Source organism: Danio rerio, chromosome 23, assembly GCF_049306965.1.
Source record: "Danio rerio strain Tuebingen ecotype United States chromosome 23, GRCz12tu, whole genome shotgun sequence".
In the NCBI taxonomy this organism is placed as follows: Eukaryota; Metazoa; Chordata; class Actinopteri; order Cypriniformes; family Danionidae; genus Danio; species Danio rerio.
The window spans coordinates 28,552,346-28,567,907 of NC_133198.1; the positions used below are offsets into that span (position 1 = coordinate 28,552,346).

Below are 15,562 nucleotides of genomic sequence, written 5' to 3' on the forward strand. Positions count from 1 at the left end.
TTGTCACAATACTTGCAAATATCCACATAACATGACGGAAATGTTTCGGGGGGACCCAAAAACATGACGGACCCTGCTGAGATATAGATGCGTTATCATACTGTGACTGCTGCTCAGTGAAGTAGTTGGTGGTCTTTGAAATGTGAGTTTTTTTGTTTATTTTAATATTCTGATTACACGATTCCACTGCTTTTTGTAAATTATCAGCCCAAAATACAGCAAGTTTCTTCAGTTGTTTGTGTTGTGAGAATTTGCAACACATGTTCTGTCACACTGATGAACATTGTTTCCTAATTATCTGGTGTTTTTAAGTGCAGAGCATTAAGCTCTCTCAGCCATTGTACGATACCCTAGTCAAGACGATTTGTGGTACCCAGAGGAGCCTGTGTAATTAGTTTCAGTGGTTGTTATCTGAGAATAACATGTCATGATTGACCAATCAGAATCAAGTATTCCTGAGAGTCATCTGGTAATGTTAGCCAAGATGTTTACCAAAATAAACAATATTTGTACAACATTTAACAACTGTAGTTAATGTTATTTTTAGCATGCATTAATGCATTTTTAGAAATAAAGTGCTTCCATCATGTTCTATAAATTTTTTTCAGCAACTACGTTGCATCAATACACAAACAAATTTCAGTCAAAAAAAAAAAAAAAACTGAAAAGATAACATAAAAATACCAACAAACTACTTAAGACAAAACAACAAATGCCTGCATTAATGAGTGCTCGTGTGATTTTGTGTGAGGGGACTAACAGGTATCCACACCTCTACCTCAAACAAACATAAAGATATTTTTTTAGTTTGAAAATTTTTATAGTTCATAAATCTCTTGTGCACATTTATAAATGTATAAATATAGTATACATTGAAAGTCTGTGCATTTGACTGCAAAAAAAAACTCTAAGGTACTGAAAATCTATAAGATATTTATATTATTTTTAAAATAAGTGTCTTGTTAATTATGTGGTCGTATATGCGATACCTCGACAGTGCGGGCCCTCGTCGCGTCCATCGGTGCAGTCTGGGACGCCGTCACACAGCTTGCTCAGGTGAATGCACACATCCGTTCCTCGACACTCAAACTCATTGGGAGGGCACTGTGTCACCTGTGTGTGATGACCTGCAGAGAGACACAGTAAACAAACACAAGTCAACACATTGCAACGATACAAAGACATGCGGCGCCATTCAGACACTAGTTTAACAAGATCTATTCCTTTTAGAACATTAACTAAGTTACCACCTGAGATTCTCTAACAACAGATCCATAATGTTTCAATGCGAGGGCATGTGAACTTAAGTTTCAGATCACTTGGCTTGAATTAGGACTGCACAATATATCATATCAGTATCAATATCGCAATGTGTGTATTCACAATAGTCACATTGCAAGATTTTAGAATGTGATCAAATATCGATAAGCTGAATTATCATGATGATTCCACCCATGATATCATATCCATGTAGCAAAGTATTGATATTTAAAGGTGCAAAAGATCTGAATTAATTTATCATCCTTGCACTGCTACCTTTATCACAGTACAAGCGGTGGCGCTTCTCGTAACGGAGAATCGGAAATGCATTCGTGATACAATTCTATAAAATATACTGTAAGTGCTAAGAATGAACTAAATACATCTTGTAAGTTTTTGAAGCACTTTTCCCCTTCATTTACAGATATAATGACATATTGTAGATTATTTTCTTGTGATATATTGCAGGTATCTTGATGTATCATTACCCGGGGGCAAAATATCATAATATCGTATCGTCATACTACTGTACCTACTAAGTAACTACTTATTTCACTATATTTTGCTAAATTTTTTTATGCTTGCAATTTTTTTTATTCAAGAAAATTCCAATCAATCTAAATGATTTAATTCCAAATAGAGCTATTCTAGTAATCTGACGAAATTGTATTCATGTAGCAATTTATAACATAAAAACGAAAATATCGCAATTTCAGATTTTTCCAATATCGTGCAGTCCTAGTTTGAATGTCTATACCAACCATCTTATATTTTCCAAGATTATCCTCCATGATGTAATAAATAATCATTAAAATAATTAATTTTATTTATAAATGGTGCCTTTCTGTACACCCAAGGTCGCCTAAATTAATTAGTGTAACTGCATGTAGAGGTCTTTTCAGATTTTTGATCTAATATTGCGGAAAAAGCTCAGTTAATTTATATATGGACATGAAGGAAGACAACAGAAAGCATTTACGCATGTACTGATTTTGAATTGTCCGCTTGTAACTACATCAACAAATGTGTCCATATTTAAAAAAAAAAAAAAACATAAGGAAAAACACTTAAAATGTTATGTAACTGTTCTAAATTAATATGTTGCCGGCTACACTTTATTTTATGGAGCTTTTGTATTAAAGTAACAATAAATGTAAAGACAGAGTAATAGACAATATATACACTTTCTAAATTTGGCATTGGGATATCACGAGCACTAATGCACAATTTGCTGTTAAATAATATAGCAAGTAAAATGTAAACAAAGTGTAACGTATAACAAAGATGAGTATTATAATACTATATGCATTCATAAATTGAATTAGCTTTTATTATTTTAGTTTTAGGTCAATTTATTTAGTTTAATTTTTTTTTTTTTTACATTGATTTAATGTTTGTTTTTTTTTTTATTTTAACTTGTATTTGCTTCAACTTATTTCAAGTCACCATGGTATTATTTAAAATGTATTTATTGTTGTTTATTTTTTTCCTTTCCAGATCTATTTTAGTTTATTTCAATTAAAAAAAAAACTTTTTAATAGCTCATGAAAGTATAAAATAAACTTTTCCTACTGCCCTTTGAATGTTTACTGTTATTGTCAAAGGTCTTATTAAATATTCATGTTTAGTACCAGTAACATCCTCAGTCACTACCAAGCTAAACAAAAACCAAACTGCCTTCCAGAACGCTTAGATAAAACACAACACCACAAGTTAACACTAAAGAAGACAATAAAAAACTGTTTAAAAACGTAATTGGCAAGATAAGATTAGAACCTTCCTCTTTAAGAAAAAACTAAACAAAAAGAAAAAATGTAAACCATTGCTATTAGCTGGAGCTGTTCTCTTTGCACGGCCCACACAGCAAAGCAAATTGTTTGTCTTGGATATTTTTCTTTCTTCCACCTCCTCTTTCTCTCTTCCCCTCCACCTCTACTCATAACATCTGCTGACCCATTTTAGAAAAACACAAGAAAAAAGGAGGAGGAATTCACCTCCTGTAAAGAAGTAAAGCCAGGTTTTTTTTAGCTGGGTTAACATAGCACAACACAGCCTCTTTTGAAGGTCCATTAGCTTTCTCTGCTCTCTTAATAGCACGTGTGTGTGAGTATCTTCTGAGACGGAAATGAAGGGGCCAACATGCTTATTTGGTTCATTAAAGCTTGGCAAAAACAGACTGGAAAAATGTTTCTGTGGGAGGCCCCAATAGAGCTTTAATTTTATACCAAGGGCAACATTACAGCTCTGCTCCAAAAGCTAGCGAGCTGCCTATGTAGGAAGCAGATTATGTAGAATGTTTAGAATCAATTGTGAGCTTCTTAGCAATAAATAAGCAATAGCCTATTTGTGTAGCTCACTAGCTATTGGAAAAGGTCCATGAAGCTCTCGTTTTTAGCTCAAATTGTGCTTTCAAGAAATCAAATAGAAGCTCAATGAAAAACAACATTGATTTAACTGTCAAAGACAACACTGCAAAGCTTAAACAATTACATAAGGTGACAATTTAATATGGAAAGATATTTACTGTAGATTATGTAGAGCTGGATTGGAAATGATCCACTAGGATTTGACTAGAAAGTGGGCGATTGGGGGTATTTATAACAACCCACACAAGAAGAAAATAGGCAAATGCGTTATGAATAATAGGCATGCTCCAATCAGGATTTTTGCAGCCGATAAAGAGTACCGATTCTTTGTCATGGTGATCAACCGATACCAAGTACTGATACTAATGCTTCAAGCTTTACAATGCATTAAGCACATTAGATTAAATTAAGGATGCTGCATATAATATCTTAAACATCTCTTTTAACCATTAGTGTGGACATGTCATAACAGAGATGTAAAAAATACAAAGAAAAATTAAAAGAATGCAATTTGGAAATATTGCACATGATGGAAGAAGAATCTAACATGTTTTTCAACATTATTAAATATATATATACATACAATTTAAATGAATTATTGACTTCTGCTGTCTTCATTTGTTTCAAAAACACAGACTTATTAAAAACGGCATGTTTGGATGGATATATTTTCTGCTGGAGACACTGTTGTCCAAAACAAAATAAAAAAATCGTACTCATACCTTGTGAACGGTATTGCAGAAAATTTTGACGGGTTTAAAACCTTGATTTTTCCAAACCGCGATAAACCTTAAACACGGTTATCATCCCATGCCTAATATAAAAGCTTAAATACATGCAAGATCATTTCAATTTTTTGCTAATTTCCAATACTGACAGCAAATCTTTCAATGAGAGGGGGGATTTGCACTTGATATCTTTAGTTTTCTGGGTATTTTGACAAAATTAGGGGGATCACGGAGACACTACAAATATGTGAGAGCCTTGCGGGAGAGCTTCCAGGCTGTATATATTTTAGCTGTTGCGACGCGAGCGCATCGATTGCTCACGCCTCCACACATCATATACCTCCTCACTATTTGCGGCTGCTGTAGGCTATGCATAATATATGGGAGCGCATGTGCGTCTTTCTCTGCTTGTGACCTTATAAACAAATGCAGATGGATTCATGAGACTGGCCAGATTGATGAGTACCGATCAAGTCGTTAAAATTAAATCATTTTGGCCGATCGATCGGAGCATCCCTAATGAATAATGCTAACAATAAATATGGAATATCTTTCTATAACTGTATAATCTTGTATTTTGTAACTCTGAAAAATCACAATGAATATTTGAACTGTCATTCCGAACATTCCCAGCAACACCAATAAAACCAGCCACAATCTTTCCAAACAGGGCTCTGGTTATTTTCAGCTGTTCCACTAAATTTCAGGAAGGAACTGCATGTAACTTCCTCTTTTACTAACACTCCAGCCTCATATTTATTAGGGTTCTGATTCATATCATATGACAGCTTCCATCTATCAGCCGTTCTGAGGGAAGTGAAAGCAGAAACACATCAGAGCTTTAAATAGACCAGGGGTTAAAAACTTAATCATATATTAATCATAATTGTTTTTATTCAAGGTATAGTTCACTCAGAAATAAAATTCATCCTTAGTGCATTCTGTGATATAGGCAACTCTATTCAGAATAACATAAAAGGTTATTTTTATCTGAAATTGTAGTCCTTGAGGATTAATAAAATGCAAGTTCATGGTTTTTAGCACTTTGCATGCCAAAAAAAAGAGAGAAAACTAAATTAATACAGTGGTTCCTGAAGGTACAATTCAAGATACAGATGCGTTCATGCATGACATGGCATTGGACTTAACGTTAATGCGAATAATAAAAGATGGAAACACATTTGTCAAATAAGCTGACATAGCGAACATTACACCCATGTGACTTATCAGCTGTTTCCATTATGCTTGTCTTGTTTACTGTAGGTAACTAAGTTAGTACCAATACTACAGACAGCCGCTCAAATGTTCACACCAAACATGGAGCACTGCGTCACTTGTTTACTCACAGGGTGTTTTTCACTTCACGCAAATTTTCAGCTCAAGTAGAATTTGTTTGTACTGTAGTAGATGTGATTGAGGTAAATGTCGCACATTTGTGGCAAACACATCAAGCATTTTTATGTAATTCGTCACTATTTGCATATTTTAATCATTGAAATTGCATATAACCTACTGGTGCGAATTGGTTAAAAAGATTTTTGGATAAAAAGTTTATGATTTTATGGTATGGTGATTGCTGCTCTAAAATATCTTAATTTTTTCCCTATTGAACACAGTATATTTTATTTTAAAAAACAATTACAAATATTTTGTAACAGTAAGCATGTCAGGTTAAATAATTAATGTAAATTACTGACTTTTGCTGTCTTCATTAATAAAAAAAACACACACACAGATTAACAACTTGACAAAGTATTTTTGAATATCTTTCTTTTGTGTGGATATAAAGAAAAGCCCCTGCACTGTTCAGGTCTACAGCCTTATATTTGTTGTTTTTAGATGTTTCCTGAATCATGGGGTAGATTTATATGTGGAGGCTATTTTCTGCTAGAGATACATGTCGTAACAAACATGTAAAAAAAAGACAAACCTTAGGAGTGGCATAACAGAAAATGTTAAACTATTCCAAACCACGGCAACTCTTGAAACCCTTCGGTTATTGTGGGTATATGCCTACATGCGAATACTTAAGTCCACTTCATGAAAATGCACGCTTGGGATTTTTTAGGGTTAACTTTGAAAATTAAATCTGACTCTTGCGCCATTACAAAAGGGATTTCGGATATTTTCCTTTCCAAAGCAATACTATTTTGGTAAATAATGCTGACCTCAAAGGTTTATCAGTAGCCAAAGGCATTCATTTTGTTTTATGTTTATTTACTAGGGATGTAACGGTATTGTAAATACCGTCATACCGCAATATTAATTTTTTTCGATATTACCGAAGTCGCATGACTCGGTAAAACTATAGGTCTTCTGAGAAAATTTGCTCAGGCGATTGAAGCGTACGGGAGGTAACGAAAACTACTGTTCCCATCAGCCCATGCTTGACCATCATCCCTTGCGGTCTGTTGTCGCTACAGATCCAGTAATGCGGAAATGGAGTGTGCTGCTAGAAGCGGGGATGAAAAGAGCTGGAAAACTCTAAGGCCCCGTTTACACTAATGCGTTTTAGTTTGAAAACGCATAAGTTTTGCTACGGTTACGCCAACCGTCCACACTACGCCGGAGTTCTCGAGCGCCGAAAACAGAGCGTTTCGAAACCGCAGGAGAGGTTGTTTTCATTTTGAAACGCTGCTGTTCCGTCTCATTGTGGATGATGGAAAACGGAGACGTCTGAAAACGGAGGCGGGGCTGCAGACGTTCGCCTCTCTGATTGGGGCTTTTCCTGAATATTAAGTAGCCTAACACGCACAGTTCAGTGCTGCATTATCTCCGTGTAAGTTCAGACTTCGCAAGTTTTGATCAAGGCTGCAGTCTCTTCTTCTCAGTTTGATATGGAAAAGCAGACTATACCGAGGACACGGGTAAATCTTTAAAGGGAACAGTGTACTTTATAACTTCATTCACATCACCCTGGCTTCGTTGTTTCACTTTCTCAACAATAAAATGTAAACATGATTTAAGGAACTGCCTATTTTCATTTTAATATTGGCAACTTAGACAGCAGACATGTTGAGGCGCCGTGCTGCATAAGATGAGCGTCATCTTCACTGTGTGGATATTTATAACAAAACGGAGCCGATAACAACTGCCTCCTTTCAATTTCAGTGAAAATACGAAACACAGCCTCTCTTTTGCTGAGTATCAGTTTTAAGAATCGATAATGGCCATTTTAAAAGTGTAACATACAATAAGTTTATACATTATAGGAAATAAAGGCAAGCGATCAGTCAATATACAGAATGTACGTGGTTACATTAATCATTAACTTATCTTTGCGCTCAGCCAAAACACGTTACCTGAGAACAAGTAATAGATTCCAATGCCCAAAGTCAGGGAATATGTCGTTAGATAAAGACAACAAGATGAATGAAATATCACGTTTAATAAATATAGTGAGATTAGATCCAGCGGGAGATGCTTGATGAGAAGTCCGACTAGCAGAGCTCTCATCTGTGTAGATGGGCTGAGTGTGATTAAATGTTGAATGAGATGAGTTTTCAACAATACTAAATTGAAACTTTATTTTTTTTACATGGTTTAATAATTTTTTGTTATTAGGGACCGAGCACCGAAACGGTGCGTAGGCCCTATTGGAATTGCTCTGTTTATTATTATTCTTCTTCTTCTTCTTCTTCTTCTTCTTCCGCGGAATGAATCGCGGTTTTGAGGGGCTAAACATGCCCGAAAACTCACGAAACTTTGCACACGCCTCAGAAGTGGCGAAAATTTACGTTTGTTATGGGCTTCGGAAGTGGGCGTGGCAAAATGACTCGACAGCGCCACCTAGAAAAATTAAACGGACGAGCCCCCGATATACGAATCACGCACATGCATGAAAATTGGCACACACCTCAAACATGCCAAAACATACGAAAAAGTCTCTTGGAGCCATATCTCAAACCCAACAGGAAGTCGGATATTTTTAACTTCCTGCGGCGAAAAAGTGGCGTTTTTGCCATTTCCAGGCGTTGTATTTTAACGAACTCCTCCTAGGGATTTTATCCGATCGACACCAAAATTGGGTTTTGTCATCTAAAGGCCTTGGCGATGTTAAATTGCGAAGCTTTAGAGTTTTCATCGATGGGCGTGTCCGTGGCGGCCTCGCAAACTTTGACGATTCGCCACAAAAGAGGAAGTCGTTATAACTCAGGCATGCATTACCCGATCTGCCTCAAAATCCACACGCTTGATAAGCGTCCTGACCTGAACACGTTTACATGCCAAAATCCAGATACAGTTACAGCGCCACCTGCTGGCCACAGGAAATGACATGATTTACGGAGTAACAAACTCCTCCCACAAATTTTATCGTATCAGCACCAAATTTGAGTGGTGTTATCTGAAAGCTCTAGCAATGATATATTGTAGAGATCTAGAGTTTTTGCAGAGGGGTGTGTCCGTGGCGGTATGACAAACCTCAACGCTTCGCCATGGATCAGGAAGTCCTTATAACACAACCACACAATGTCCGATCTGCCTGAAACTTCACATGGTTGATAAACGTCATCTCTTGAACACATCCACATAACAATATTGAAGTGGGCGTGGCAAAATGACTCGACAGCGCCACCTAGAAAAATTAAACGGACGAGCCCCCAATCTACGAATCACGCACATGCACAAAAATTGGCACACACCTCAAACATGGCAAAACATACGAAAAAGTCTCTTGGAGCCATATCTCAAACCCAACAGGAAGTCGGATATTTTTAACTTCCTATGGCGAAAAAGTGGCGCTTTTGCCATTTTCAGGTGTTGTATTTTAACGAACTCCTCCTAGGGATTTTATCTGATAAACACCAAAATTGGGTTTTGTCATCTTAAAGCCTTGGTGATGTTAAATTGCGAAGCTTTAGAGTTTTCATCGATGGGCGTGTCCGTGGCGGCCTCGCAAACTTTGATGATTCGCCACAAAACAGGAAGTCTTTATAACTCTGGCATGCAATATTTGATCTGCTTCAAAATTCACACATTTAATAACAGTCCTGACCTGATCAGGTTTACATGCCGATATCCAGTTACAAATATAGCGCCACCTGCTGGCCACAGGAAATGACATGTTTGACACTGTAACAAACTCCTCCCACAAACTTTCCTGTATCAGCACCAAAATAGAGTGGTGTCATCTGAAAGCTCTAGCGATGATATATTGTGAAGATCTAGAGTTTTTGCAGAGGGGCGTGTCTGTGGCGGCATGACAAACCTCAACGCTTCGCCATGGAACAGGAATTTCTTATAACTCAACCACACAATGTCTGATCTGCCTGAAACTTCACATGATTGATAAAAGTCTTCTTCTGAACACATCCACATAACAATATTGAGTTAGTCATAGCGCCACCTGCTGGCAGAAGGTAGTTTGGCTTGTAACTCGGCCACACAATGTCCGATCTGCCTGAAACTTCACATGGTTGATGAAAGTCCTCTCTTGAGCACATCTACATAGTAATATTGAGTCAGAGTCATAGCGTCACCTGCTGGCAGAAGGAATTTTGGCTTGTAACTCGGCCACACAATGTCAGATCTGCCTAAAATGTCACATGGTTGATGAAAGTCCTCTCCTAAACACATGTATATAATAATATTGAGTCTTTAATAGCGCCACCTGCTGGCAGAATATAGTTTGTCTTTAAACACAATTTCCACACAATCTCTGATCTGCCTGAAACTTCAGATGGTTGATAAAAGTCCGCTCCTGAACACATCCACATAACAATATTGAGTCAGTCATAACGCCACCTGCTGGCAGAAGGTAGTTTGGCTTATACCTCAGCCACACAATGTCCCATGTGCCTGAAACTTCACATGGTTGATAAGATTCCTCTCCGGAAGACATCTACATGCCAATCTTAAGTCACAGTTATAGCGCCACCTGCTGACAGGAGGAAGTTTGGCATAAATCTGTGATTTTCTTAGATCTTTTTTTATATATTGGCTTAAATTATTATTGTTCGCTGTTCTGTGTCATCGTAAGGTCACCAGGCAGGGGTGAGCCCGGGTGCGAGGTCCCTATCATCGCTGCTTGCAGCTTTAATTAGGGACCGAGCACCGAAACGGTGCGTAGGCCCTATTGGAATTGCTCCGTTTATTATTATTCTTCTTCTTCTTCTTCTTCTTCCGCGGAATGAATCGCGGTTTTGAGGGGCTAAACATGCCAGAAAACTCACGCAACTTTGCACACGCGTCAGAAGTGGCGAAAATTTACGTTTGTTATGGACTTTGGAAGTGGGCGTGGCAAAATGACTCGACAGCGCCACCTAGAAAAATTAAACGGACGAGCCCCCGATATACGAATCACGCACATGCATGAAAATTGGCACACACCTCAAACACGCCAAAACATACGAAAAAGTCTCTTGGAGCCATATCTCAAACCCAACAGGAAGTCGGATATTTTTGACTTCCTGCGGCGAAAAAGTGGCGTTTTTGCCATTTCCAGGCGTTGTATTTTAACAAACTCCTCCTAGGGATTTTATGCTATCGACACCAAAATTGGGTTTTGTCATCTAAAGGCCTTGGCGATGTTAAATTGCGAAGCTTTAGAGTTTTCATCGATGGGCGTGTCCGTGGCGGCCTCGCAAACTTTGACGATTCGCCACAAAACAGGAAGTCGTTATAACTCAGGCATGCATTATCCGATCTGCCTCAAAATTCACACGTTTGATAAGCGTCGTGACCTGAACACGTTTACATGCCAATATCCAGATACAGTTATAGCGCCACCTGCTGGCCACAGGAAATGACATGATTTACGGAGTTATAAACTCCTCCCACAAATTTGACCGTATCAGCACCAAAATAGAGTGGTGTTATCTGAAAGCTCTAGCGATGTTATATTGTGAAGATCTAGAGTTTTTGCAGAGGGGCGTGTCCGTGGCGGCATGACAAACCTCAACGCTTCGCCATGGAACAGGAAGTCTTTATAACACAACTACACAATGTCCGATCTGCCTGAAACTTCACATGGTTGATAAACGCCCTCTCCTGAACACATCCACATAACAATATTGAAGTGGGCGTGGCAAAATGACTCGACAGCGCCACCTAGAAAAATTAAACGGACGAGCCCCCGATCTACGAATCACGCACATGCACAAAAATTGGCACACACCTCAAACATGGCAAAACATACGAAAAAGTCTCTTGGAGCCATATCTCAAACCCAACAGGAAGTCGGATATTTTTAACTTCCTGTGGCGAAAAAGTGGCGTTTTTGCCATTTCCAGGCGTTGTATTTTAACGAACTCCTCCTAGGGATTTTATCTGATAAACACTAAAATTGGGTTTTGTCATCTTAAAGCCTTGGTGATGTTAAATTGCGAAGCTTTAGAGTTTTCATCGATGGGCGTGTCCGTGGCAGCCTCGCAAACTTTGATGATTCGCCACAAAACAGGAAGTCTTTATAACTCAAGCATGCAATATTCGATCTACCTCAAAATTCACACATTTAATAACAGTCCTGACCTGATCAGGTTTACGTGCCGATATCCAGTTACAGCTATAGCGCCACCTGCTGGCCACAGGAAATGACATGTTTGACACTCTAACAAACTCCTCCCACAAACTTTCCCGTATCAGCACCAAAATAGAGTGGTGTCATCTGAAAGCTCTAGCGATGATATATTGTGAAGATCTAGAGTTTTTGCAGAGGGGCGTGTCTGTGGTGGCATGACAAACCTCAACGCTTCGCCATGGAACAGGAATTCCTTATAACTCAACCACACAATGTCTGATCTGCCTGAAACTTCACATGATTGATAAAAGTCCTCTCCTGAACACATCCACATAACAATATTGAGTCAGTCATAGCGCCACCTGCTGGCAGAAGGTAGTTTGGCTTGTAACTCAGCCACACAATGTCCCATGTGCCTGAAACTTCACATGGTTGATAAGATTCCTCTCCGGAAGACATCTACATGCCAATCTTAAGTCACAGTTATAGCGCCACCTGCTGACAGATGGTAGTTTGCAGTATAACTCAACCACACAAAGTCAGATCTGGCTGTAACTTCACAAGTTTGATAAAAGTCCTCTCCTGAACACATCTACATAACAACATTGAGTCTGTCATAGCGCCACCTGCTGACAAAAGGCAGTTTGGCTTATAACTCAGCCAAACAATGTCCGATCTGCCTGAAACTTTACATGATTGATAAGTTTCCTCTCCTGAAGACATCTACATGCCAATCGTGAGTCATAGTTATAGCGCCACCTGCTGACAGGAGGAAATTTGGCATAAATCTGTTATTTTCTCAGATTTTTTAAATATATCGGCTTAAATTATTACTGTTCGCTGTTCTCTGTCATCCTGAGGCCACCGGGCGGCGGTGAGCCCGGGTGCGAGGTCCCTATCATCGCTGCTTGCAGCTTTAATTAAAATTGAAGTTCCTGTTTCAAAGCTTACAGATAGATGACTAATTTGTATGTCATTGACACTTTTGGCACTTTTTTGGAGTATTTTCATAAGTTTTGTTTTTTCCTGTAAATGATTCAATAAATACCGTACCGTGACATTCATACCGAGGTATTACCGTACCGTGAAATTCTGATACCGTTACATCCCTATTATTTACTAATTTTAAATGTACTGGTAAATGTGTTTTTTAAAAGTTATTTATTCCTGAACGTCAAAAGTTTCTCTCAAATCATCCTCATTGTTTGGCCTACTTTAGACAGGCATAGAGTAAATGGAAGGCAAAGGCCCAGTGGACAAATATATTATTTCACAAGCGTCATGTGGGTCAGGCAGTGCCATTAAAACACACACCTGTGATGTACTTTGGTCTACTTTCTGTTTCTTTTTATTCCCCCGAAAAGCACCTTTAAAGCTAAGATAAAAATTAGGCTTTGTGCAGGAAACCGCAGAAACATTTTCTAGATGATTATATTAATCAAGACATCCTAACATAATTTTTGATCCAACCATGACTATGAAATTGAGAATCCTATCACTACGACAAAAATTATACAACACGTAACTCAAACACAACAGTACTCGAGCAAATATTGTTTTACACTGTGTCGTAAACTGATATGATGTGATAAGATTCCAGCCACAATTTGTCTGCCCACATAATCTATGGCTCAAAAATCTGCGCCATTTCTTTTACAGAAATTAATACTTTTATTTAGAAAGAATGCACTGAACTGACCAAAGAAAATAAAAAAAATAAAATAAAAAATTTAATTCAAAACAATGTTGTTCTTTAGAACTGTGTACATTCATGAAACTATAGCAAAAAAAGTTGTTTAAAATAATTTTACAATATTATTCTTTTAATGTACTTAATACAACAAATGCAGACTTGGTGAAAATAGGAAACTTAAAGCAACAAATATCCACTAAGAGTTTCAACAGTCTGTCTTTCTGACCTTTTCACCGCCTTTGAGCTTTTCATATTGAAAAATTGAGATCCTTCCCACTCAGTTTGCTGGTGAGATAACAATTCAAGCACAGTCTAAATCCTGCTTCAAATGTCTGTTCAGCATGCTACTCCTCTGAAAATCCAAGTTAAAAGATTCTATGACTGGACAAGAAGAGGGCGATCTCAACTAAACTCAAAAAAGAATAGCAATTCTGCTCAAATAGAGTATATAACTCTCAAAAGTGCCATAAAAAGAATTCAAAAGATGACAACAAGCAGCAATGCTAGCAAACAATTCTGGTAATTCTGCTCAAACAGAACTACTAACTCAAAAAACTTTTCCAGTAAGTTTAAAGAAATGGAAAGCAGAACATGAAGTGATGCTAGCATAAAGGTCTGCTCAAAGAAAATGACTAGGTCCTTAAAGTTGCCCAAAAACTCTATAGTATTAAAAGAGAGAACAACAAAGCAGCAATGTTAGCACACAATTCTGCTAATTCTGCTCAAACTAAACTAATGACTCAAAAAGTTGTCCAGTAAGTTAAGAGAAATTGATAAAGGGAACAAGAAGTGATGTTAGCATAACATTCAGCTAATTCTGCTCATAGTGAATTAAATATTTAAAGAATTTGAAGACAGAACAACAACCGGCAATGCTAGCACATAATCCTGCTAACAAAACTACCAAGTCAAAAACGTTGAGCAGTAAGTTTAAACAAATGGAAAGCAAAACATGAGATTATACTAGCATACAATTCTGCTAAATCTGCTGAAACAAAACTACTCCTCAAAGTTGCCCAAAACATTTTAAAAAGTGTAAAAGAGAACAACAAGGGGTTCTTTTGGCCACATAACTCAGCTAATTCTGCTCAGAGAGAATCACTAATTGCTAAAAGATGAACAAATTGTTTAAAGAAATGGAAAAGAAAACAACAAGGGGCGATGTTGCCACACAAAAGGCAAAGAAACACTCTGGGGAAGCAGACACACGGATGTTCTGAAAAAGAGTGTGTGGGTGAATTGGGGGCAGATCTCTGTGATCTTTGAGTGAACTGGGAAGTCGTTGGCCGTTTGCTAACAGGAGCTCGCTCTCATACAGGCGACGACTGCTTCCTTCCTGCACTGTCACCGACACCCTGAAGCACATGCACTAAATACACCAGAGAGAAAGAGAGAGGAAAAAAACAAGAGAAGGAGGGAAGAATAGAGAACACATGGGGTGGATTTTCAGAGATAAACAAATACAAGGCTATTGGTAATGAAAATAAACATTTTAAATAACTAATCTAATCAGCTAGCATTTGAACAAACACATTTAAGTTAGTAAATAAACCTTATGAACCAAAATGAATATGGTTAATTTACTTTCAACCCAAAATAAAAAAAGTAAGACATTTTTAGCTTAATAAAAAGGAGTGTTTTTAGACTTTTTGTACATTGCAAACACAACACAATATTTGACTAAATTAAGCAGCATTCAATTTCTCATGACCATAACAAATAATTATTCTAGGTAAAGTAGACAATTTTTGTTCAAAATATTTATATAATCATTTAGTAAATTTGCTAATTTAAACTTTAATTAAGGCTTAAATAAAATGCAAGCAAAAAAAAAAAAAAAAGTAGAAACTAAGGTAATAAATAAAAGTATAATACACAAAAAAAAATGCAAAAATATAATGGCTGTATTAAAAACAGGTAAATATATAAATTAACTAGTTACTTAATTAAATATGGATTGCTAAAAATAATAATACAATACAAGCAAGCAAATGAATAGCATCTGATACTAACGTTAGACTGAAAGAAAGAACTTGTTGAAAGAGGATTTTAAATT

At 37.3% G+C, this 15,562-nt stretch overlaps 1 protein-coding gene across 2 annotated transcripts in view; it reads right to left on the reverse strand.

Annotated features, from left to right (window-relative positions):
* The window catches only part of lrp1ab (low density lipoprotein receptor-related protein 1Ab), a 236,023-nt gene that overhangs the window by 157,130 nt on the left and 63,331 nt on the right, over positions 1-15,562 (reverse strand). For both annotated transcript variants that reach the window (XM_005162219.5, XM_021469971.2), the window contains exon 3: positions 990-1,127. In XM_005162219.5, coding sequence (XP_005162276.1) covers positions 990-1,127 — 138 coding nt within the window. The remainder of the gene's footprint in view (positions 1-989; positions 1,128-15,562) is intronic.